Source organism: Centrocercus urophasianus, unplaced genomic scaffold (assembly GCF_019232065.1).
Source record: "Centrocercus urophasianus isolate 14NV4802_14NV808 unplaced genomic scaffold, USGS_Curo_1.0 seq_37, whole genome shotgun sequence".
In the NCBI taxonomy this organism is placed as follows: Eukaryota; Metazoa; Chordata; class Aves; order Galliformes; family Phasianidae; genus Centrocercus; species Centrocercus urophasianus.
Window position 1 is genome coordinate 2,567,715 of NW_024884944.1, and position 22,560 is coordinate 2,590,274.

Genomic DNA, 22,560 nt, shown 5'->3' on the forward strand with positions numbered 1-22,560 from the left:
CCATTCTGTTTCAGGTCAGGACCAAGTGAGAGCTTTCAATCATGGAGAAGAGAGCTCCCTCCACCTGGAGATGAAATTCCCCCTTATCAAGGAGCAGCAATCAGGTTTTGGTTGTGATAGAAGCCAAGGAGTCGCATAAATACTTGCAAAATGGGAGATCTGGGCTCTGAGAAGCACAACCGTGTGCACTGCCTCTCAGAATGGAGTTGCAGGGCATTCTAGCTCTTAAAAACCATACTTAATTTTATTTAACAAATTTAAATACAGTTTATTTAAAACTGAGAACAGACAGTGCAGCTGTAATACACTCCACCCTGACCAGAGCTGGTCTCACTGAGCGTGCACATCTCTGCTCCCCAGACCCACAGTGCAGCTGTGCAAGGTGGAAGGGCCCAACTTTGAGAAGTGTAAAAGCAGGGCCGTGGTCAGGACTTGGGCCTTTGTGTTTTTCTGGAAGTTATTTTCTTCTGAGGAGGGAAGGCTGCAGCTCAGCAGGGGCTGGAGCTGATGTTAGTGAATGAAAACATGCAGCTAGGAGAGGCCAGCAGTTGGGAACTAGCATAGCAGTAGAATTTGTATGCCTTTAACAATGTCTCTTGGCCCTCTAGGGTGTGCAGACTGAACTGAGGTTGGGCTGCTCATACAAGAATAGAATCAGCCTACTCAAATGCAGAGAGCTCCTATTTTAGCATAAGGTAACAGTGCCTGTTCCCATAGAGTGGCCGGTGGAACTGGATGCTTTCTATCCATGTAGCACTTCAGCCAATGCATCTAAAAGAACATTCTAAAGGCTATTTAGCAAGGCTTTATGACTGAGAGCTGAGCAATGCAGCTTTCCCCCATCAATTCTGAAAGACAGTGGGAGAAAATAACTTAAAAAAAACACCCAAATGTTTCTTTAAATATTAGGGAATGCACAGCCATCAGACCAAGGGGAGAATTCTGCACTTTGAAGCTAACAATCCCACCTGTAGTACTTAAATAATTCTATGCGTTAGGGCTAAAAAGAACCAAATCTGGGATTACTCTTTCCCTTGACTCAAAGGGAAAATTGTGCTTCAGGCCCTTCTGAAAGAATTGGGGCAGTGGGAATTGATCAGATGTTTGACAGCTGTGAGGGGAGGGTGCTGAGTTCTGTGTGTTTGGGCTGGAGGTAGGGAGAAGAGCTGAGCTGTACCTGAATTTCTTCCTCAGCAAGTTTGTTTCCAAACAGAGTCAGCCGAGGCAGCAGCACCCAGGTTCCTCCTCTGCACTGCTCAGCCACCTGCCTCTTGCTGAGGAGCAGGGTACAGTTTCATTAGAGAATACCCTTTCATCAGTGCCTTTGAAGTCACAGAGCAGGGAAGAGGCAACTAATATTCTGCTTAGTTTTTCAACCTACCCTTTACAAGGGTGCTGCTCTGTTCCCACTAGTTAACTCCTGATTGGCTCCAGTGTGGCTTTGCACACCAGTCTGGACCTGAAAGAGGAGCTAGGGCTGAAGGATACACTCCACGCAGATGGTAGATGTACTAAAATAAGTTTTTCTTGTTCAATCCCTATTTTTAAGCAGTTAACTTCATTTTTTAAGAGTAGAAATTTGGCTTTATGTAGAAGCACCCTTCTGAGAATCCCATACCTAATGCTCACGTTAACCAAATGAGAGCTAAATAATACTTCATCTGGGCTCAGATCTTAGTTCTATGGTGCAGGGCCACAATAATCTCTTTAAAAACCCCTCACAGCTCTTTTAGCATCAAGGGCTGCATGCTGTGCATGTAACTCCATGCAAGAGCATAGAGCACTCTCCAAACCATGGAGCCAAATGGAAGGGGAAGAAGGGGATACAAGAATCAGATGTACAAGTGGGTTTGTTCTAACCTGCCTTGCTTTTCACTCTCCCCCAAAGCCTTCCTGTCTTGTGCAGCATCACAAACACTGATTAAAGTAGGTTTAGAATTAAGGGCTGAGGTGCCATCTTGGAAGGCAGCTGCCCCCTCTGTCAGCAGGGAGCTGCTCTGTGGACACACAGCCACAGGGTGTGTGTCTGGGGAGGACAAGTCATCGGGGCCAGCATACTCGTGTGTGCATTCTCACCCTTGCTCTCAGGTCCTGTATAGCAGCCTGCTCAGTCTGGGCTGCCCTTCCAGCTGGGCTGCATCTTCAGTGTGTCATGCACTTCTCCCAAACCGAGTGTCTCGCAGGGCAGCTGCTCCTGTAGGGAAGTTCAGTCCTGTATTTCTGTGCTTTTTCTCCACCCCCAGAGCATCAGGTTCTGCTCAGAGTCCAGGAGGAAGGGCGGGGGGATCCGGGTAGTTTATGTATGCAGTGTTGCTTGCTTTCAGTACACTAAAACTCTTGGAAGTCAGCAGAGGTCCTGGCTACTGCATGTCTGGCTGTATGCTGTGGGGAGAAACCTTGGAGGCTGTGCATGAGGAAATCTTCTGCAACAGAGACACAACCAGCATGTTTATTACCCCTCTGCCTCACTGCAGTGAGCTGCCACCCCTTGGAGCTAACCCAAAACCCATCTCAGATTGCAGAGCTGTGACTACTGCTGCTAGGCAACTGGGTGTTGGTAGAAAGCAGTTGTGACAGCACTGAAGAGCTATGGCCTCTCTGCAAAGCTGCTATATATAGCACAGACAGCGTGCAGTGCAGGCTTTCCTTTGCTGTCCTGCCAACGGGCCACAGCGCAGGCCCTGCAGCAGGCAGGGCTCCATCACTGCAGCCCGAGGGAACGTGCTGTAAGAACTCATTATGTTAAAAATACACTGCTGCTGAGCAGATCCGCCCCTCTCCCATACCCCTTGCTGCTCTGACTTCTCTGTGTCTGAGAGGAAAAGAGAACAAGCAGCAATCTTCTCTCCCCTCCAGGCCTGGTTCTGCACCCTGGTTGAAGGGAGTTGTGCATATATGTTTTTTCCCCCCCCTAATAATGAAGAGCAGCAGTCTGGATGCAGGTATGAGGAAATATTTCATCCTTCACTCTAGCAAACCAACTGCAGGGTGCACTCTGGACATACAGATGATTTAAATGCACCAGAATGCTCAGGTAATTAAAGGTGAGAAGCCAGGGCACGAAACAAACAAAGGAGAAGTCAGCCACCAGCATGCATGTTTGCTTTTTCCTCCTCTCCTTTCTCCTCCAGCAGTGGTATCCAGAGACACTATATGCTGACCTTAGGTAAATAGATACATAATGCCCCATTTGGGGTTTAACCTACACCCTCCCTTATTGTCACTGACTGTGTGTGGTTTGTGTTCTGTCACTGTTTGGTATTTTCCTCCTTTGCTGTTTCTCCTTGCAGTTCCAGAACATGAGCTCTCACCTGGTGTTGGTCTCCACTCAGCTGTGCACGCTCAGATTTCCACATTGGGATCTGTGAATCCTTTCTTCCCCTCATTCACCAGCACAGGCTTTTCTGTCCTCGTATGCCAGACTAAAATCTGAAGAAACCAGAAGTCATTAGCTGCATCCCTTCACTGCACCAACAAACATTCTTGCACGTTAAATCAATAGTGCAATTTAACCATCTACCCTGGGGCCTAATGGTGCATTCACAGCTGCAAGGAGCTTTGCATAAAACTTCATTTAGGTTGGCCTGCTGCTACCCAGAATGCACAGTGCACAGAAATTACCTATCTTATAGTGTACTGTCTTGGGACATTAACCTGCTCCTTCCACGTGGTTATCAACAATCTTCCTCCAAAGGCTCATCAGTCCTGCCAATGATGTAAGGCCGTTCCCTCATCGCCAGAGGATCAGACGCACGTCTCCCACAGTCAGGATCCTGACTCTGGCTCTTGCTTATAGTGTTAGCCCACCCTTGGGCAGCGTGGAGCAGTTTGCTGGGTGCAGAATGGAAAAGCCACCTCTTGCCACATCGGCTCACATTGTGACTGCTTGCTAACCTCATTACACTACTTCTTTTTAAATTCTTTCATGACCCTGAAGAGGTGATGAAGTGCCACTGATGGGAGAAGTCCTTACTGCTGCTCTAGTTGTCTGTTGCCACCTCTGCTCTCAGAGGTACCAGAGCCATCAGCTTGGTACAGAATACTCCATTGCTCCCACATGCTCAGGGCTCCCCATGCGCATCTCCTCCAAAACGCCAGCCCCAGTGCTGCTCCTGCTATTCCAGACCAGGTACAATGCATTGCATCATTTTCAGGGCCCCTCTCCAACCTACTGAAACCAGCACTGAAGCACACGGGGATGTAAGTTCTACTAAGATCTGAGCAGTGAAGCTCAATGTAAATCAACACCTGCAAAAAAGAACTGGAAAACAAACAAACAAACAAAAAAAACAAACGGAAGAGGTTGCCTGACATCTGTGGTGGGAGAGGTATTATAGCTCAATAGCTCCTCTCAGCCATGCCATGCTCCAAGCTCTGGAAACGCTCTCCCCTCACCAGACTCAATTCTGCTCAGTGCTCAGCACTACAAGCTGTACTGCTGGCAGCAGTTTTGTCCCTTCAGAGATGTGGCTTCCTGCTCCCTCTCACCTGCTCAGTGATGGTTCCTCCTCGCAGGGGTCTCCCTCTTGTTGCTATGACAATGCTCAGTGCATTCAGTCCAAATATCTGCAAACTGCCTTGTACCCACTCCCTGCTTTTCTGAAAAACGAGGCTGCACTCTGCTTCTAAAGGGTGAACAAAGCACTCCTCAAGCCCTTCTAGTTAAACAGGAGCCCCCCACCTTCCCAAGAAGCCACTGCTATTACACTGCTGCAGTTACTGATTTACTTCCTAATGAAAAGCAAAAGCAAACAGGTCTCGCCAAGCAGCTCTCCAGGCAACGTCAGCATCAGCTACGAGCTCCTCGTCCAACAAATAGAATAGCCAAGCCTTAATGCAGTGCAGGTGCTGGAAAGCAAGCTGGTGGGCAGTTCTGCTTTCCAGCAGGAGCAGGGAAAAGCTGCTCCCATACAAACACCGCCAGCAACAGGGCTCAGGCTCCCACAGCTCCAGGCACTAAGGCACAAATACAGATTAATAGCTTTTCTTTTCAATTGCATCCCGCTTTGACATTGTTAAATCCGAGTGCCAAAAAGGCAGTTATGTGGAATTAACTGACCACAACTGACTGATTCTCAGAGTTTGCAGCTCAATGCAGCAGCTTCTACCGTTTCTCACACAGCGCTCTTTAATATGGGAGGGAGAGCACCATTTTACACAGCAACACCTGCTTTTGCTCTCAGCTTGATGCTTTCCACAAGCGTTGGTTTGATGTCTCAGAGCAGCTTTGGTTTGTGCAAACGTGCAGTTTGCATGGGAGAAAAGGGGAGGTCTGAGTGCCTGATCTCCCCTGGGCAGTGGTTCCTGCAGGTCACCTGCATTCCCTTTACAAATCCTCACTACTGCAACACACATCAGTCATTGACAGCCTTGTCATCCAGAATCATGAGGTCTAAGACTATAAGGCTTCATTGAAATTGCAAGCTTTTTCACTGTCTTCCAACAGGAAATTAAGCAGGCAAGTCAGCCTGTAGTAGGAGGGGGTCATGGGATTTCCAGTACCAAAAGCCCTCCATAGAAGGCAGCAATAGCTGCTACTTAAAACAGTAATTGCTAGCTATGCAGTTCCACCACCTTGAAGGTGATAGGTGTTACAGGCAGAGCTCAAGAACACAGGAAAGGGTTCTGGTGGTCCAATCTGAGTTACCACAGCCACCACATGGTCCGAAGGTCCTGGAGCAAGCAGGGTGCTGCAAAACCCAAACTGCTCAGATGGCTCAGACAGCTTTCAGCTTTGCTACAGGGGGATGGAATTGGCACAGCAGTTCTGGAGACTCATCAGGGCTCAACGAGGCAAAAGGAGCCCTCCAGGTTCTGCACATCCCTTAAAAATCACCAGCTCAGGCACTGTGTGTGAAGCTTTACCAACAAAGTGCTGTCACACAGCAGCCAGGGTACTGACTGCTCACTGCAAACCACACCAACCCAGCAGCCCAATTTCAGGAGAAATCTAAGCAAAAGAAGGGCAGATCTGCTCTATCCATATCCCGTTGCTCAGCCCCTGAAAGGGAAGGAACACAAAGAGCTCACAACTCCCTGCCTACTCTGCAGCACCACAGGGTAAGATCAGGAGGAAGCAAAGCACTCCTTTACAAGCTTTCTTGCCTTAGGCTGAGTTTTTCTCTCCCTCCTGTCCATTAGCAGTCAGCTTTAGCTGTTTTACAGCTGTGATGTCACGAAGCAGCCAGCCCTGGTCCCTTTTGCTGCGTAATTCCTTGGCTGCTGCAGGGCCAGGCTTGCTCTCCTCTGATGCATAAGGATTTATCCCTCTTTCAGAGCTGGTTCCCAGACCTAAAGGATTGGTTTGGGGTGCAGGCATTGCAGGGACACTCTCTGCACTCTCTGCTGCCTGTTCTCAGCCTGTGTGTGACAGCAGTGCCATTCCCATGGTGGCATTTCACACTGCCCACACACACGCTGCCGCCCAGCAATCCCTGCCCAGCACACGGCTGCCAGCCAGTTCCCTTCAGCAACATTCACCTAAATGCCAGGCTGTGAGCCCACAGCTTTAATCCCACATCACACTCAGCCAGGAGGGAAGAAGAGTGGAGGAATGGCTGCTTTTAGCTACCAAAATCCCCTGAGAGCACAAAAGCTTGCCTCACCCAGAGAACTATACGACTGCATCCATCTGGGGAAACAAGGAGCTGCATGGGCAGTTGGAACAAGCAGCACATCATTTGCAGTGCCCTTGTATTTTGTGGTCTGTGCTCTCTCATGCTGTGTGAATAGCTGAGGCCGCTGACAAGGTCTCTGTCCTTTAAGGGCTCTGGTTGAGCGCTGCAGCTCATTTCCTCAGGCACTCATAGGAAACAGGGAGCAGAATATGTCCCAGTTACATCAACCTTATGGGAACACGAGATCTTTTAGACCTTGATCCTGTCAGATGTAATGTGTCAACGGATTGAAGAGAGCTTTGTGTGCTGTGGGGGAAACGTAGAAGCAGCAGGACGCAGAAATATACAGCACGCTTGTAAAGCCACGTTCCCTCACAACCCTACTGCTAACCAGCCTGGGCAATTCACTTTGACTTCTTTCATTTTCTTCTTCATTTTTGGTGGATATCAAATTAAGAAGACAAACAGAATGTATATCTTCAATCAAAGCGTAAGGTTTTTGCAGGACTGAGCATCTGTGGGCTGAAGGCAGCTGAACATTATGGCACTATGCAGCAAGGGCAGCCCTTCTGGAGAGCAGATGTCTGTTACACAGTTCTGTGATCCCTTCTTAACGATGGTACCTGAGCACATCATAATCTGTAATGTAAATCTGACTGCAGAGCTGTACAGCTGTGAGCAGACACTTGCTAGGAGCACACTGGCCCATTGAGAGTCTGTACTCTCATGCTGGGGACCCCAGAGCACAGCCACCTCTTGTCCTCCTCTGCTGCTTGTTCAGACTCTCCTCCTCATCAGAAGGGTGAACAAAACAGCAATTCGAAAATGGAGGCTGCTGGCAATGGCTAACAGCAGAAAGGCAAAGCCCAAACTGCAAAGCTGCACTCAGAGTTTGCCAGGAACAGACAGCATTCAGTCCTCAACAAGGACCCTTGTAAGATCCCTACAGCCGTGCCAGAAAAAGAAATACAGTCTGCCTCAAATCCTGGGCAGCAATTGCTGCTTCCCCTCCAGCTCTGACCTGCAGCTCTGCGTGCAACACTGGCACAGCAGCCTGTCTGACAGCACCATTTCTTACCTCCAGCCTTTTCCTTCCTCCCTTTCCTCTCAATGCCCCAACTCTTCTAAAAGCAACCTGGGCATCTCCCTTAATCTGCTGAAAGCACACTAATTTCCAGCCACCATTTGCTAGCAGGGCAGTAAGGGGGGGGAAAGAGGCAGAAAGACCTAATTGCAGGGCAAGGCCAGAGCTTTTTGCAGGAAAAGCTTTCAGCTCTGAAGTGGATGAGGACCTGGAATAGATGGCCCAACACTGTCTCTGTCTGCAGTAACAGCTCATTTGTAAAAAAAGAAAAGTCCTCCTGGGATAATTGCACAACGGAGGTTGGGTGGCTGCCTGCTACAGACAGAGGTGTGAGCACTACACAGGAGTCTCTGATCCCAGATAAAGTCCCTCCAGTGCCTGCCACCCGCTCACAAAGCTTTCAGAGCACTTGACAGCTCCTCTTTGCTGATGTGCTCTGATTGATGCCTGTCACGCTAACCAGCATTGTCTCATTGCATCTCGCACACTCCCGTCATCCCACATAGATATCCATCTGCTGCCTCTCATATTGGACTGCAGAGTCTTTAGGGCAAGAACCATCGGCATGCCCTCTCACCAGGTCCTCACATCCCACGTATGAGGAAGAGACCATACCTTAGTGCAATTGGCAGCTTTCGGCTCAAGGTCGTTCAGGGTGACCAGCTCCCGCAGCAGGCTGCTCTCCTGGTAGCCTCCCTTCACTCCTCGCAGTTTGAAGTACGCCTGAGATCGCTGGAGGATCAGTCTGAGGTTCACAGCAAACCCTGCCATGTCTATAGCAAAGGGCCGATGGGGGTCAAACACAGTTTTCCAGCCGTAGACCTTCCCTGCTGCGTTCACTTTGGGGGATTCGTAGCGCAAGCCACCGACGAAGGCTACTGGCCACACCGACACCTTTCTGGTGCTGCGCATCTGGAGGCAAAGGAGAGAGAAGGGCACGGTGGGGGTGTGCTGAAGGAGGGGAAACACACCTCCAGCAAAACACCTTCACCTTCCCAGTGTCCTGCAGGAGACACGTGGGGCTGGAAGCCTGGGTGATGCTCCCAGGCACCGCTGTGACTTGGAGCAACGGAGCTTTGTGCATCACTCACCTGTAAAAGGATGTGCATCCTGGGGCTGCAGAAACGTGGTGTTTTGGGAAGGGGCTCACAGCCATGGGACCAAGCGTGAGCTCAGCTGCTAGGAACAAAGCTGCAAGCAACTGAGGTTTAAGTGATTTTTATTATTTTTTTTTTTTTTGTCGAAAGGCCTTCAGAGCTGTGGGACATCAGTTCTCTGCATGGATGGTAGGGCAAGTCAGGACAGCCGGGGAAAAGCATGTTGCCCAAGGAATCCGGGAGCAACGTATCTTGGAAGAAAGGTGTTTTCTCTGAAAGCTGCAGTCTCAAGCGATGAGACACAGGAAAGCTAAAAGTGTGGTTAGGGGGAGCTCACAAGAGCAGGGTTGGGAGGAGCACACAGGACAGGGCGTTGCAGCTGGCCCTGCTACCCAGAAGGACATCAAATGCCTCTGCTCCCAAAGGGGTCACTAGAAATAGATAGGAGCTGTCAGGGGACACTTCAGTGTGTGTGCCTGCCAGTGCAGATGATCAGAACACCGGTCTGCCTGCACTCCCAATGGCTGGTCCTGCTCTCTGGCAGCCTCAGCCTCACGCTCTGCTCTCAGCCCAGGCTCTTAGATCAGGGATCTCCCAGAGCTAATCTCATCACTGCTAATTACTGCAAACGAGACCAGAAGAGCTCTGGCACTTGCCCTTCTGCATTATACACACGCTAACAGCAGTGCCTGTCCACAGGGAACAATAATGCGTGTCTTCTGCATTTCACAGCACGTTCTGTTGGCTCCACGTAACCTTAACTGCAGCTCTGTATCAGAGAGAGGAGAAGGCTCTCTCAGCAAAGCACACGGGTGAATGAAGGAACCCTTTCTGCTTTATTAATGCAGCGTCTCTCTGAAGATGCTGCCAGCACCAGCCTCAAAGGAGAAAAGTGGAAGAAAGACATTCAGCTTGAGTTTGCTTTCAGCTTTAAAAGTGCGTATATTCTGTGGCTATCCAAGCTGAAGTGAGAGCCATCAGGGAAGAGAAAGGGGCATGTATGGAGTGAATAAACAGGAGATCCCTGGTATAGGAACTGGCAGCCACTGGAGAAGGAGGGAATCCTACTTTTTTTGTCCCACGTTGCAGGATCTCAGCCTCAGAGACTATGGGAACAGCTCTTTCCTGAGAGGTGAGGTACACATCTCCCTCCAAAGCCCTCTCCAGGCAGCATAAAGGGCTCCATGTTTCCAGGATATGAAGCAGGCGATGTCAAATGTTCCTCGTAAGCATGGCAATCCAGAGACAAGTGCACAGAACATCTCTGAACCAGACATCCTGTGAGTGCTGTGCTGGCACCACTCTGCAACGGCAGAGTCCTCTGCTGTGCAGAGCAGGCGTTGGGTTCTTGACAGCTACAGAGTTTAACCACTGAACATGCTGGGATGAGAGCAAACAAACGCAAACAGCAAGCAAGGAGCAGATACCCCAGGGACTCCTCAAACAAGAAGAAACAGGGATGAACAGACAGCCAAGTGCAGTATGTAGGGATGGCAGAGAAGGCAGCAGATGACAGCAGATCAGTCTGGAACCTCCTCCAGGGTGGGATCTGGGGGTTCCCTTGCTGGGCACGTGTGCCTGCCCAAGCACAAAGGACAGCAGATGATGTTCCAACCCTAACAGGGCTCTCCACAGCATAAGCAGCTCTTCATCAGCTCTCTTGATAATAAACTAAAACTACCTACATGTTCTTCTTGCTCAGATCCCATCAGCTAGCTGCTGCTTCGTGATGACCACTCCTCCTCCTCATGGAAGTGTTTAGCTTGGGTTTATGGTACCAAGAGAAAAGCTTTATTCCTGCTCCCTCAGGAAAGCAGCACAGCTAAAAGCCCCAACTGCAGAAGCTGGGAGTGTGTGAGCTAGGCCAACAAGATCCCTTTCAACGCTGCCAACGACTCCAGTGACTGGAGCATGGATGCGTGCCTCCTGACCACATGCCATAAGCTATGCTGGGATCCCCATTAATTTGCATTGCTTTTGACACCAGCACAAACACTGCAGTCATGTCACCAAGCCCCAGACGAATCACAGAAACATACATTGGCTTAGGTTGGATGGGACCTTAAAGATCCCCTGCCCAGAAACATTCAGGACAGCTGCTCTGGGATCACTGCACATAGGACTGATCCAGAGCACAGAAGAGAATGTATACAGCAGCTTTCGCAGCCCACATACTGAGATCAGCAGGCTGGGGCTCCTCCAGCAGGGCCTTACCTCCTCAAAGAGCTCCAGGCTGTAGGTGTTGTCATCATCAGCAAAGTAAACAATCCCAGGCTGGCTGTTGTTTTTGTTAAAGGTCTCTCTCAGCCACCTCAGGGCAAGGTTCCTCTGCATGGTCCCCCGGGGGATGCGGGGGTCCCTCATGTCTCCCCGCAGCTTGTAGTTGCGAGGGGTCTCCACGTTGAGGTGGGTGTAGTTGAGCCCCGTGTCCCGTAGCAGCCGGGTGATGAGGGGTGTGCGCCGCTGGGAGTCCTCCACCAGGATCCAGTGCAGGTTTGGCACATGCAGCAGGGTGTTGGCCAGGCGCGTCAGCTCTGCTTTCTGCACGGGCCGGCTGTAGGTGGGTGTAATGACGTGGATAGTGGGAAGGGTGTCTGACCACGGGGGTGGGCGAGTATAAACATATTCTGTCCTCACCACCTCCACAATGTCCCGGTCCGACAAGCAGTATTCCTTGGAGTCCAAGCCTGCAGCGAGATCACGCCGGGAGTCACCACCATCATCTGAGCAAGGGTACGAGAGAAGAAAAACCGCATGGACTCGGTCCTCCGACACCCCCCGTCCCCCCAGATGAGCCAGCAGGCTGAGTGCTGATAGCAGGAGGTCACCCTCACAGCCTGAGAGGAAAGGAAACAAGCTCAAAAGGAGGCTTGAATAAATAAGTACACAAATTAATAAAGGAATCAGGGACAAACACCCGTGAGAAACAAAGTTCCTGCTGCTAGAAAAGCTGCATCCATCAGAGCCTGAGAGCCCAGGACAGCGGTGCAGCTGAGTGCCCAGAGGAGACAGACTTGTAGAGCAATTAGATCTAGATAATGAAATTAGCAACAGGGACTGACGATCTGTTGTTCCCAAAGAGCTCCAGCGCTCTTGGCACCACGCTCAGCAGGGCAGAACTCATTGCGCTGGGACTGGGAAGTGGGGAACCAAACTGGGCTGGAGCTGTGGAACACACGGAGTCCCTGTATCACCTGAAGCTCCCAGCAGCATTGCTGGCCAGGACACTGCATACCCTGCTGCTTCCTGACAGGCCTGGGATGTGGCACAGGGAAGCAAGGGCAAGGCACTCTTCAAATCTAGAAACACAGAGCAGAAATAAAGCCCCTCATTGTAGGCTTTTTCCTGCCGAGGCTTTACCTGCCTCTGACTGACTTCTCAACAAAGCCCTACCAGTTTCTGAACATGACAGCCCATTCAGTATGGTGGATCTGAACAATAAAGCAGCTCTGTACAGCAAACAGAGTCTCTAGAGCATAAACCAACCCAAACTACTAAAAGCCTTGCAAAGCAAGACTTGGCCACAGTCAGCTCAAGGTTAAAATAAATAAATAAATAAATAAAAAATCATGCATTTGTCACTTTTCCAGCCTGCAACTTTCACACATTCACACTACTGCAGAGCAGCAGAACACCAGCATCCACAGTTAGGAACTGAGAGAGATAAAGGGGCACCACCACTCTGAGGTACGCCAGCTGCTTTCTAGTGGGTGCCTGATTCTTAAGAGCCCCAGATTTTGCAAAGCCAGCTGCTGCTGGGGACTTCAGATGAGAAAGAACAGGAATAGACTGCCATCAGATCTGACCCAGCAAGGTACTACCTGTGTGTTTTTCACAGCATGTTACACATATAGCAGCACAGCCTTTGATACAGCCCTGAAATGAATGAGGGATTTGTACTCGGCAGCTTTGAAGGAGGGAGGGTGCGTGTTTGTGGACCAAAGTGTCCTGCACAAGTGGGGATCAGGCCCTATAGAGGGTGAAGCACATCTGCATCACATAACACAGCTCTCTGACAGCACAGAGCACCAGAATCAATTCTAAAATGAAACTGCAAAATGCACTGGATACAGGCATAAAGTAATTAGCCAGCATGGAGCCTGAAGAAGAGATAGTTTGCAAACCCTCCCAGATCAAACCCTCCGCTGTAAATCCTGGCATATTTATCCACTGTCACTGTGTCCCCACCAGCATATAGATGCACATCTCATTTTCAGCACCTGCTACCAAAAGATCTCAGAAATGCATTACAAGCACATAACAATTTCTCCCAAGAGCTTCAGGTCGGTCTCTTTCACCACTCATTTTCCACTGAGCGCTCATAGAAGCACTCTCAGAGGAAGCATCTTACCAAGGGCACCAGCAAGTTCAGGACCAGGTCACAGCATGGCTGTCTCTGTGCTGTGACTTCAATGTCCACAACCATTCACCAACAAACTGGTCCTAGTTTTTAGGGGCACCAATTCAAATCACCATACAGACAGGATATTTTTCTAAATCCCGTTTTGGAGCCCAATAGAGCATCTCACATCCTGTGAAACACTGTTCACCTTTTGGAGAGATCAGTCTCCTTTCTCTTAAGTGCTGTCCTGAGCCTTGTGGGGGTCCAAGTCCTCCAGGAAAAGGTAAAACTTTTCAGGATGGACTCTGAGCTTCTGACAATTCCAATGGCTCAGCAAAAGACTGCTCAGCAAAAGAATAAGAAACTGCTGAGGATGGGAGTGAACATTAAAATGAAAAGGGTAGAATATCTCCCAGAGCAAGGTCCTAGAGACAGAAAATGAGCTGGCCTTCTTCCCCAGAAGGATGCCCAGAGAAAGGAACAGCCAAGAAGAAAGACTCCTCCCTTAAAAAAAAAAAAAAAAGAGAGATCATTGGGAAATAAAACAAAAGTACTTTCCTTCTGTGCTCTGTTCCACTGAATCTGGATATAGGTGGGGAAGAGCTCTCCAAGAGTAAGGAGCGTACCCTGTGGCTTGGAGGTTGATGTCTCCAAAGACCCCTGGAAAGCACAGAGCTGTTCCTGCAGCAGAAGTGGGGACGCTTCTGCATGAGCATGGACCAGGAGCTGAGATGGGAATGGCTGCCATGGAGAAATGAAATGAGAGAGATGAGGACGAGGGAGTGATGCAGACTTGGCATGGGCCGGTTTGATTTCTCTCACCCTTGTGCACTGCAAGCAGTGGAGCAATGGTGCTCTGGTGCCAGACGGTGATTAGTAGCGTCCAGGGCAGAACTATCAGCACGATAGCCAGGATGTCTCGTCTCTTCAGCATCTCCAAGACTGACTGGACCCACAGCTCCTCATTACCTAACAGTGAAAACCCCAGAGACAGAACAGCAGAGCAAATGGAGAACAGAAATAAATGGGCAGGAAGGAACAGGGACAGAGAAAGAGAACGCGAGAGAGGGAGAGAGCAGCGAAGGTGACACGACTCGTAGGTCTTACCAGTGCTTACAACCCACCCATTGCAGAAGCAGGTTTGGAGGGGCCTCAGCTGCTGGGACCAGGAGAGCGCTTCTATGGGATGCTGTTGGGCCCTCCAGCAGGAACCTCAGGCACCCATCTGGCAGCAAACCTGCAACACAAAGCAAAGATATCAGGCAGAGAAAAGTACCAGGGAACTGCTCCAGAAAGCTCACCAATCCTCCCTGAGAAAAGCAAACTAAACCAGGGCAGCGAGCGACAGAAACGCGTCCAGCCCCTCCAGGAGAGATGGATGCCTCCTGGGTGCTCAGGGCTCTGTTTGCTTTCCCATCTACTCACTGAGCAAGCCCACCGCATCAGCCGAGCAGCACTTGCTCAATACCAGTTCTGATCCATGCCCAGAAAGGCCCTTCACCTCCAAGCCAGTTGTCCCACAGCTCACTAAGCACAGGCCTGGGAGGAAGCAGAAGTCACACCAGCTGCACCACTTGCCTGACGCAGCAGTAAGTGCTCTGACCAGCAGCCCCAACCCTCCATGGGACAACTGGAGGGAAGGCTGTGCTTGTGCTCATAGGGATATGGCTGCAGCAAAGCCAGCAGCCCCACATGCTGCCTGTCTCTGTAATCCCTCAGCTCTGACCATCCCACTGGCACCTCTGATGCAGCCAATTTTAACTCAGGCTTCCAATGGCCTGTTCAGGTTCGTTTCTTCCATCTTGGAGGTGTAGCAAGTGGAGTATATTAAACTGCCACAATAGCTTAGTTTGATTCAATACAAGCACATACAAGATTTAAGCAGACTGTATTTTATCCCAGTATCTTGGCAAGAGAAGTACATCACTTAGCAGGGATACACACGGCGGACAGTTTGCAAACATGGGTAGCAGTTTAGTACCACTGTTCCCTGGTGGGGGAATACATTAGCCTGCTGCTTCCAGGCCTGCATTGCAGACTCAGGAGAGCCCAAAGATTACTGCAGACAAAGGCTGGAGGTCTCCATGCTGGGCAAAAGCTCTAATCTCTCACCCTCATAGCCACAAGCTCCCTGGCTTTTCTCTTTCCCTGCAGTGCCCTAGAAACCATCAGATTCCCTCCTTAAATCACAGGGGAGCTCCTCAAGCCCAGGTTATGGATGTGATGCATACAGATGCTGCTTTGCGGATGTTTTTCCTGACAGCCTTGGAGCTTGCTTTTTCTCAGTTGCACTGGGCAGTCATGGAGAGATCCGGGCTCAAATCTACAGTTTAGCCCTGCTCAGATTGATCTGAATCTCCCTTGTCTGAGCCTTGACCATTGGGCTGCACAGTGAGGCTCTGGCACCAAGCCCAAGGGAAGACTTGAAGTGTAACGGCTCCAGGAATGGATGGGCTGTCCCTTTAAGGTACAAGCAAGTGGTATTCAAGTCGCTGGATGGATTCTGACTCTTCCAGATAAGCAGTTTAATCACAGAGGTGTTCATTTGCCAGGGAAAACAAGGGGTAGGGAAAACACAGATAGGCCTTTGTCCTTCGAATGCACATGCAAATCCTTAACAAATGTTTTGGGGACTCCTTTACTTTAACCTATACAAAACCTACACACACAATTAAAAATTCCCAGCCAGTTCCAGGAGGGCTCTCTGGGGACAGATCTATACCCACACCAAAACCTGTGCCAGGAAACAACAACAAAACCCCAAACCAGCCACCAAACATGTCCCTTCTACTGGGAATGGGGCTTCCTACAGCCTGGTTCGGGGAATCAGTGGCAAGGAGCCTTTCTGAGCCCCAAGATAAGTGCTGTGCAGCTGGGCAGCCTGCAGGCTTTCCAGGAAGCATCTCCTGGCAACGTGGGTTTGTCCTTAATTTTTTCAGAACTGGAGAAATCAGCCTTGTCCAGACAAAATAAAGCAGGGAGAAGGAGGAATTGTTCCAGCAGACATCAGCCTTCTGCTCCATCCCCTTCCAACTACTAAAGCAAGAGAGATCCCGCCTGCCTCACACTGCCAAGGCACATGGTGCCCTCAGGAAAGAGCATCTGGCCTTATCCTGCCGTTCTGATAGTGCCCGAACAGAAGGCACCGAGCAATGGTATCCTCTGATTTCCCTGCTAAAGCCAGAAACACCCTCTGAGCACACTGATAGGGCACAGAAGGGTGGCTCTGAAAAGCACCTTGCAGCACCTCTCTGAAAACACAGCAGGTATCAGACAGTGACCCTGCAAAGAGGTGCCTGCACGGGCCAGCACGCACCAAATGCCCATTTGCCAAGGGCAGCTTCCCCCAACGCCAGTACTTTTACCTTTCCCTGCCTCCTGCTAATCCAGTCCCAAATTATCCACATCTTCCCACAGGACAGTCCAATTCTGAGCTTCGTGGGATGGAGAACGTGCACCTTTAGGCTGGGGCAGTGCTCTGATTTCTATGCATACAACAGGAAAGCCAGCAGGCTCCAACCATTTGTCCATCGGTCTCTGCAGCAACAGTTCCTTTTAATTTGCCACAGAGCACTTAGCAGCTCCCTGGTCACACATCTGTCACTTGGTGCTCCAGTGCCAGCACAGTTTTGCTCCCAGCCTTGCTCAGGCTCCGAGGGTCAGTGCTCTGCCATGGGAATGCATCCCACCTGCAGCTGCCACCCACATTTCTGCACCCCCCAGCACGCACAGCACTCCAGGTGCTCAGCATGAATTCACAAAGCGATGTTTTATTGATGACCCCAAGAAAACTGACTGAAGGACACAGTCAGAACTCTCTGGGCCTGCAGCTCACAGCAGCTAACACTGCCAGGGCCTTGGTGACACCACCACGCTCCCTCCCTCCATCACACCTTAAGGCTGCAAGAGGTGAAATCCATTTTCTCCTCCAAACAACACCAGTGAGGAAATAGATGGTCGCCTCTGATTTCATGCTGCTGCTGACGAAAGTCACAGCTTGGCAGTTCAAAGCAGAGGGCTCACCCTGCAGCCTGACAGCCCCTTACTGCCAAGGCTGCCCCATGATGTTTGCTGTTGTTTGTGGGGAAAACAATGCTTCTCATCCAGGCATCCGTTCCCCTCCTAGTACCTCTCTCTTTTTCCCATTGAAAGGTTCAGAACAAAACCTGGCTTGTCTCCAGTTTTCGCTGTAGGCTTCTGCTATCTCCTCCAGGAAAAGGAGGGGGAACATATTTAAATGTGAATTAATTAAAAAGAACGTGCTCCATTTGGCTATATGAAAAGAGAAAGTATTGAAAACCAAAGCAAGATAGACAAACCACCAGCTCAACTGTAAGCAATCCTGGAGTTAAAACATTCCTAAACCAAAGGTGTTTCGCATAGGTTGGAAACCTGTACTTGCTGGAGAAGGATCTGACAAAGGCTCACGTGGTGGGAGAGACTCCTCATCCTCCGGCAGAGGGCAATGGTGGCAAGGCATGGTGATATCAGAAGGGCATTCATCTAATAAAAAAGCTTTAATAAATCCCAGAGCCATGCGTTAGTAACGGGTTGGCTTATTAAACGTGGATGGTTTCTTTTTTTAAACCTGGCTAATTGGCGTCAGCTCTGACACTTGCCATAGGGAACGCTGGCTTGCTCTGCAGTCGGGTTTTGCATCACTTTCCCCTTCTCTCTTTCTGCAGGGCTGCTCAGCCCCACATCATTGCTCCTCGGCTTCCTCCTATTGAACAGAAGCGATTTGGAGCACGTTCAACTGAAGAATGGGTTTCACTGAGCTTGTGTGCATACACATCACTCACCAGAATAGAAATGCTGCCTAGATGGAACAACACCAAAAGCTCCAAGCCACCCAAACAAACATCCTCCATGAGCAGCCAGGAGCACCAAGCTCCACTTCTGGGCCCAGGGGATGCCCTACCCTGCCCACGGGCAGCCCCACAGGGTCCTGAGCAGGAGCTGCTGTTTGGCAGAGAATCCTTGCAAAGCACTGGCTGAAAATAAAGGTAGCAATAAAGCCTCTTGCTCGTTAATTACCCTGTAAGCCATAACTGCCTAAAAACCCCATAACTTTAATGGGGGCTATTATAAGTATAGTAACAAAACTACAAAGCTAATTATGGTTTAGTTATTAAGTAGAGCATCGCTAGAACTGAGCACACAATTACTTATTCTTTGATATAGGGGGTTGCTGACTCCACCCTCAGCTCTTCCCAGCTTTCTGGGCAGAAGGGCCTCAATTGCAAACCAAGAGAGGGAGTGAAAATGCACCAGAAATGCTTCTGATTTCCATTGCCCCTCTGCCAGTAAGGGCAGAACCACATCCAGCCATTGGAGTCCAGATGTGACCCTCCAGCCCTGAGCCCCTGGTTGCAGTGAGAACACAAACTGTCTCACCAAAAAGAATACAACCAAGAAAAAACCTGAAACTGAGCTTCTCTGAACAACACTTAGAACTGAAAGCAAGCATGAGGAAAGTGGATCAAGGGAGCTCAACACAAGCACAATTAGTTTCTGTAACTTATTGCCACAGGATACTAAGGAGAACAAGAACTTAACAGGATTCAAAAAGGGATTAGTTGTGTATGTGAATAAACTGCATATCCAGAATTAGGATGAGCCACCCACCCAGTTTGGAAGACATACACTGTTTGGTCTCAGAGCTTAAGCCAAATTTTAACAAGCATCAGAAACTTTCTCCTCTCCACATTAACCACTTCCACACTGCTCTGCCTTGACAGATAGCTGCAGAGATAGGCAGGGCTGGGAGCAGGACAGGAGATGCGATGGCACTGCTCTCACATTGACAGCAAACATCCTCACACCTTGCTGCTTCCAACAGCAAAATAGACCTTCCAAGTCCTTAAGAGGTTTAATGCATTGTCCTAAATGTGTTTTCTTTTCTGTACAGAAAAGCAATCAGCACGGCAGCTGCAGGTATCGCTTTATTGCAATGCTATTGAAGAGAGCTGAACACGGGCTTTGCAATCTGCTTGCTCTCAGCAAGGCACCATCAAAAAACATGTCACACACTTGGCAGTGGGAAGTGTGGGTCCTTGGGAACCTCAGCAGCCAGGCCCTGGCCAGCAGGAGGTCTGCTCCGGCTGCTCCCAAGGGAGGTGCTGGTGGATCGGGGCTGCTCCAGCCTGGAAAGCTGTGGGTTGAGTCAAGCCTTGGATTAGAAAGCTCTTCCAGCATCCGTTCCTCCTTGATCGCTTCATGCACTGTTTTCATAAAGCATCTCTCTTCCTATCGAGATGAAAAGCCGTTTGACTTACAGCCCACTTCCAAAATAGAAAGACAACTGGGAGTTGTTATCTTGGGGAAATGCTGACGACACCCATGAAAAGTCGTTCAGCTTTTTCTGAGGTTGCTGTGGGTGAATGCTGAACGTGTGCTGAGGAAAGAGCTCCAACATCAGCCCTGCTGTCCTTCTCCATGAAGTCTTCTCAAGCTGGTGACACAGCAGTGCCTCAAAATAGCCCTATGCTCAGCTAAGGCCACGTCAGTGTTGTCAGAAGCAGACGTATCTCTGGACTCTATTTCCATCTCCATGGTCTGCATGACACTGAATATTTTGCGCACCGCTGACTTCCATGGATTTTTAGAAGTGACATTAACAAAGGATGACCCAATTTCAACATGATTGGTCTAAATTCCAAAGCTCCATAAGAGGCTTTGCATATGCTTTGTCCAAAGGGGTTGATAGCAACGAACCAGAGGTGTTAGGCTGTGATAGACAGGTTCCTCTTTTCCCACTCAGCAGATTTCACAGGAGCTGAAGATGGAATCATTTAGCCAAAGATGCCAGGCTAACACTGTGCTCCCTGGGGGCTTGCCTTTCTCCCTCTGCCCAAAGAAACCTAGCAAGCTGAACATGCATAACATAGCTGGGTGATGAAATGACCAGAACATCTGTCAGAATAACAAGCAAGGCTCAGCTGACCAGCACCCCCAGATCTTTCTGTACTGCCAAAATTCAGGATGTGGGATTCTGGCTGTGCAGAGTGGCTGAGATATGCTGGGAACTTCCTCCAACAGATGTGGCCATCAAACATGAAGAGCTCTGCCCAGCAAGCCACATGCCCTAACAGTAGCTCCCAGCTGGCCCTGCAGTAAGATCTCAATTCCAGCCCTGGACGTGGCCCTGTCACCTCTCACACCACTCTGACACCAAACTTTCCAGCTGGGGGACACAATGGAGCCCTCCATTAGCGTCACCAAGTCCACACCTAGGATGTGACTTCAGGGCTGCCAGCTTTTTCTTTTAATGAGTGAGTTCTTCCATCCACCTCCCCCCAAAATAATCCTGCTTTATTGTGAAAGAGATATTAATAACCCGATTCTAGTGTGCTAAAGAGGGGAAAAAAGGAAGCCTTGGGAAGCTGGTGAGCATGCTGGCCCTCTCCAACTGCAGCAAGCCACCACCACACGCTCTGAAATGTATTGAGAAGGGCTTACATTTCCATCATTTTTCTTCTTTTTTCAGCAGCAAGCACCAAGTATCGTAAAGGTGCTTCATCCATGAGCACATCTGCACTCCCACCCCATTGAGCCACTTCCAACGTGTGCTGCTTGTGAGGAGCTGCAGGAGCCTGGCACTGGTTGCTTTGCATTTTAGAGGCACTAAGAGCAGCCATGCAGGTAATTCAAACCTAAGAGCTTCTGTGCTACACATCCACATGTAAATTCCTGCCTTCTTGCACGCCGCCTGCTTGCAACAAATGAGCTGAGCTTCCAGGCTGCTGCACCCTGCTCCAGAGTCCTGTGTAGCTCAGTGACAAACCCTCCAGCACCAAAGCCTGCCTCAGTGCAGTACAAATACATTCCTACCCCAGCAGCAGTGCTTGGAGGGACAGGACTGTTCAATGACATTTCCTGCAGCTTCTCACTCCTGTGGCTTTGAGGGACAGATTTTGCAAAAATGCAGCTCTCTGCTTAGAAGTCAGCCCCAAACTGTAGAAAGCAAATTCCCCAGCTCCCATCCCCATTAGACAGCTTCTTTAAAAGAGATGAGGCTCAAATCCTAAACCCTGCTCAGTGCTGGGGGGGTTAAACAGCACGCAGAGACCGCCAGCCTGTGACCTCTGCAAAAGTCACTAATGGGACTGAGGGATTAACATCGATTCTTTCAGGCTACAGTAGGGAAAGGGGGTGGGGAGGGACCTGGGATGATCAAGCAAATGCCCAACTATAATTCAGCAGCTTGCAACACAATCAATCGTTGCTTGCCGTTCTGCAGCCCATTTGTGCAGCCACAAACCTACACAATATTCTCCTTGGAAACAGGAAGGTCATTTTAAAACTACCTCCCTTCAATTTCTGGTTACTGTTGAGATCCAAGAAGGTCCTCTCACCCCATGGTGCCAGCCAAAAGCAAGTGCACAGGGCTTCTTCCATGATGCACTCTTCCTTCTTCCCCTATCTCCTCTCTCCAGAGCAAGCACTGAAGCTTTGCTTGCCTGGGAACCGGCACGCTTGGAGCTGTCAGGGTAACGTGACCCATCTGCCAGCTGAGAGGCATTTGGAAGGAAAGGATTTCTTTGTGTCTACCAGCAAAACAAACCTGCGTGTCAATCCAATCAGCCCACAGCCATTCCAGCACTGCCCAAGGAGGTAGGATTTGGCTCTCGGTTTGACTCTGAGTGCAGAAGGCAAAGGCTAAATCCACAGTTTGTCCAGCTTCCAATCCAAGCCCAGATCTGACACTGGCTTCCCTGTGGCTGAGTGATTTTGGCTCACCTGCACTGCAGCTTGCTGCAGGGGTGAGATGAAAATAAACTGCCTACTTTTGGACAAGAATGGCAAGGCTCAAGTAGCTCACAGGCTAAATAGGGAAATGGCACAAACTCTGATGCTGGAGGTGCTGGCAAAGCACAGCTCTCACTGATCTGATGGGCTGATGTGCATGTCCAGGGAAGGTCATTTCTCCTAGTTTTAGAATCACCCAAAGGCCAAACCCAGCACAGATCTTCTCCATTTGAATGAGAAATGCAGAATGAGAAATAAAAGCTGAGATAGAATTAAGCCAATGGTTTCTCAGCACAAGTCAAAGCAGAGTAAAGCAGCAACTCCTACGGAAGACTAATCCTCATGAGTGCCTCTGCTGCTTCCCTGATCCAGCCCTGCCATGTATAAGAGCATCTCCATCCCCTGCACAAGCCTGACCCTCTCAGACAGACACCAACCTGTCCCCAGAACAGCCAGGACACAGGGAAACACTCCCCACGAACCAGAGAATGTCTCAAATCAAGGATCTCAAACATGCAAATGGTCAAAAGCACATGGGTGTAACCTGACGTATAGAGATCTGCAGACAGGGATGGACAGACAGACTGCCTTGCGGGGCCACACGTGCAAGGTGAGGAGTGAGATAAGCCCTTAGGGAGAAACCAGAGGGTTTTGTAATGGCTGCTCTAA

At 49.7% G+C, this 22,560-nt stretch overlaps 1 protein-coding gene across 2 annotated transcripts; it reads right to left on the bottom strand.

Annotated features, from left to right (window-relative positions):
* Nucleotides 1-318: 318 nt before the first annotated feature.
* On the bottom strand, nucleotides 319-14,342 carry B3GAT1 (beta-1,3-glucuronyltransferase 1). Of its 2 annotated transcripts, none has more exons than XM_042832061.1 (5): nucleotides 14,265-14,342; nucleotides 11,013-11,521; nucleotides 8,317-8,613; nucleotides 3,312-3,429; nucleotides 319-2,423 (listed from the first exon to the last, which is right to left on the bottom strand). In XM_042832061.1, exons 1-4 carry the CDS (start codon nucleotides 14,266-14,268, stop codon nucleotides 3,343-3,345), a joined length of 897 nt encoding a protein of 298 aa, XP_042687995.1. In that variant the 5' UTR covers nucleotides 14,269-14,342; the 3' UTR covers nucleotides 319-2,423; nucleotides 3,312-3,342. The 2 variants fall into 2 exon arrangements, with proteins under 2 accessions (XP_042687995.1, XP_042687996.1); XM_042832062.1 differs by lacking the exon at nucleotides 14,265-14,342 and adding an exon at nucleotides 13,963-14,107.
* Nucleotides 14,343-22,560: the final 8,218 nt, after the last annotated feature.

Bases quoted from the DNA above. Each gene is read 5' to 3' on its own strand.
- B3GAT1 (XM_042832062.1), bottom strand. From the start codon at position 14,074: ATGCTGAAGAGACGAGACATCCTGGCTATCGTGCTGATAGTTCTGCCC. The intron at 11,522-13,962 runs GTGAGAGAAATC...ACCCTTGCTCAG, and splicing joins ACTGCTTGCAGTGCACAAGG to ATGATGGTGGTGACTCCCGG. The intron at 3,430-8,316 runs GTATGGTCTCTT...TGGTTTCTTCAG, and splicing joins AAGCTGCCAATTGCACTAAG to ATTTTAGTCTGGCATACGAG.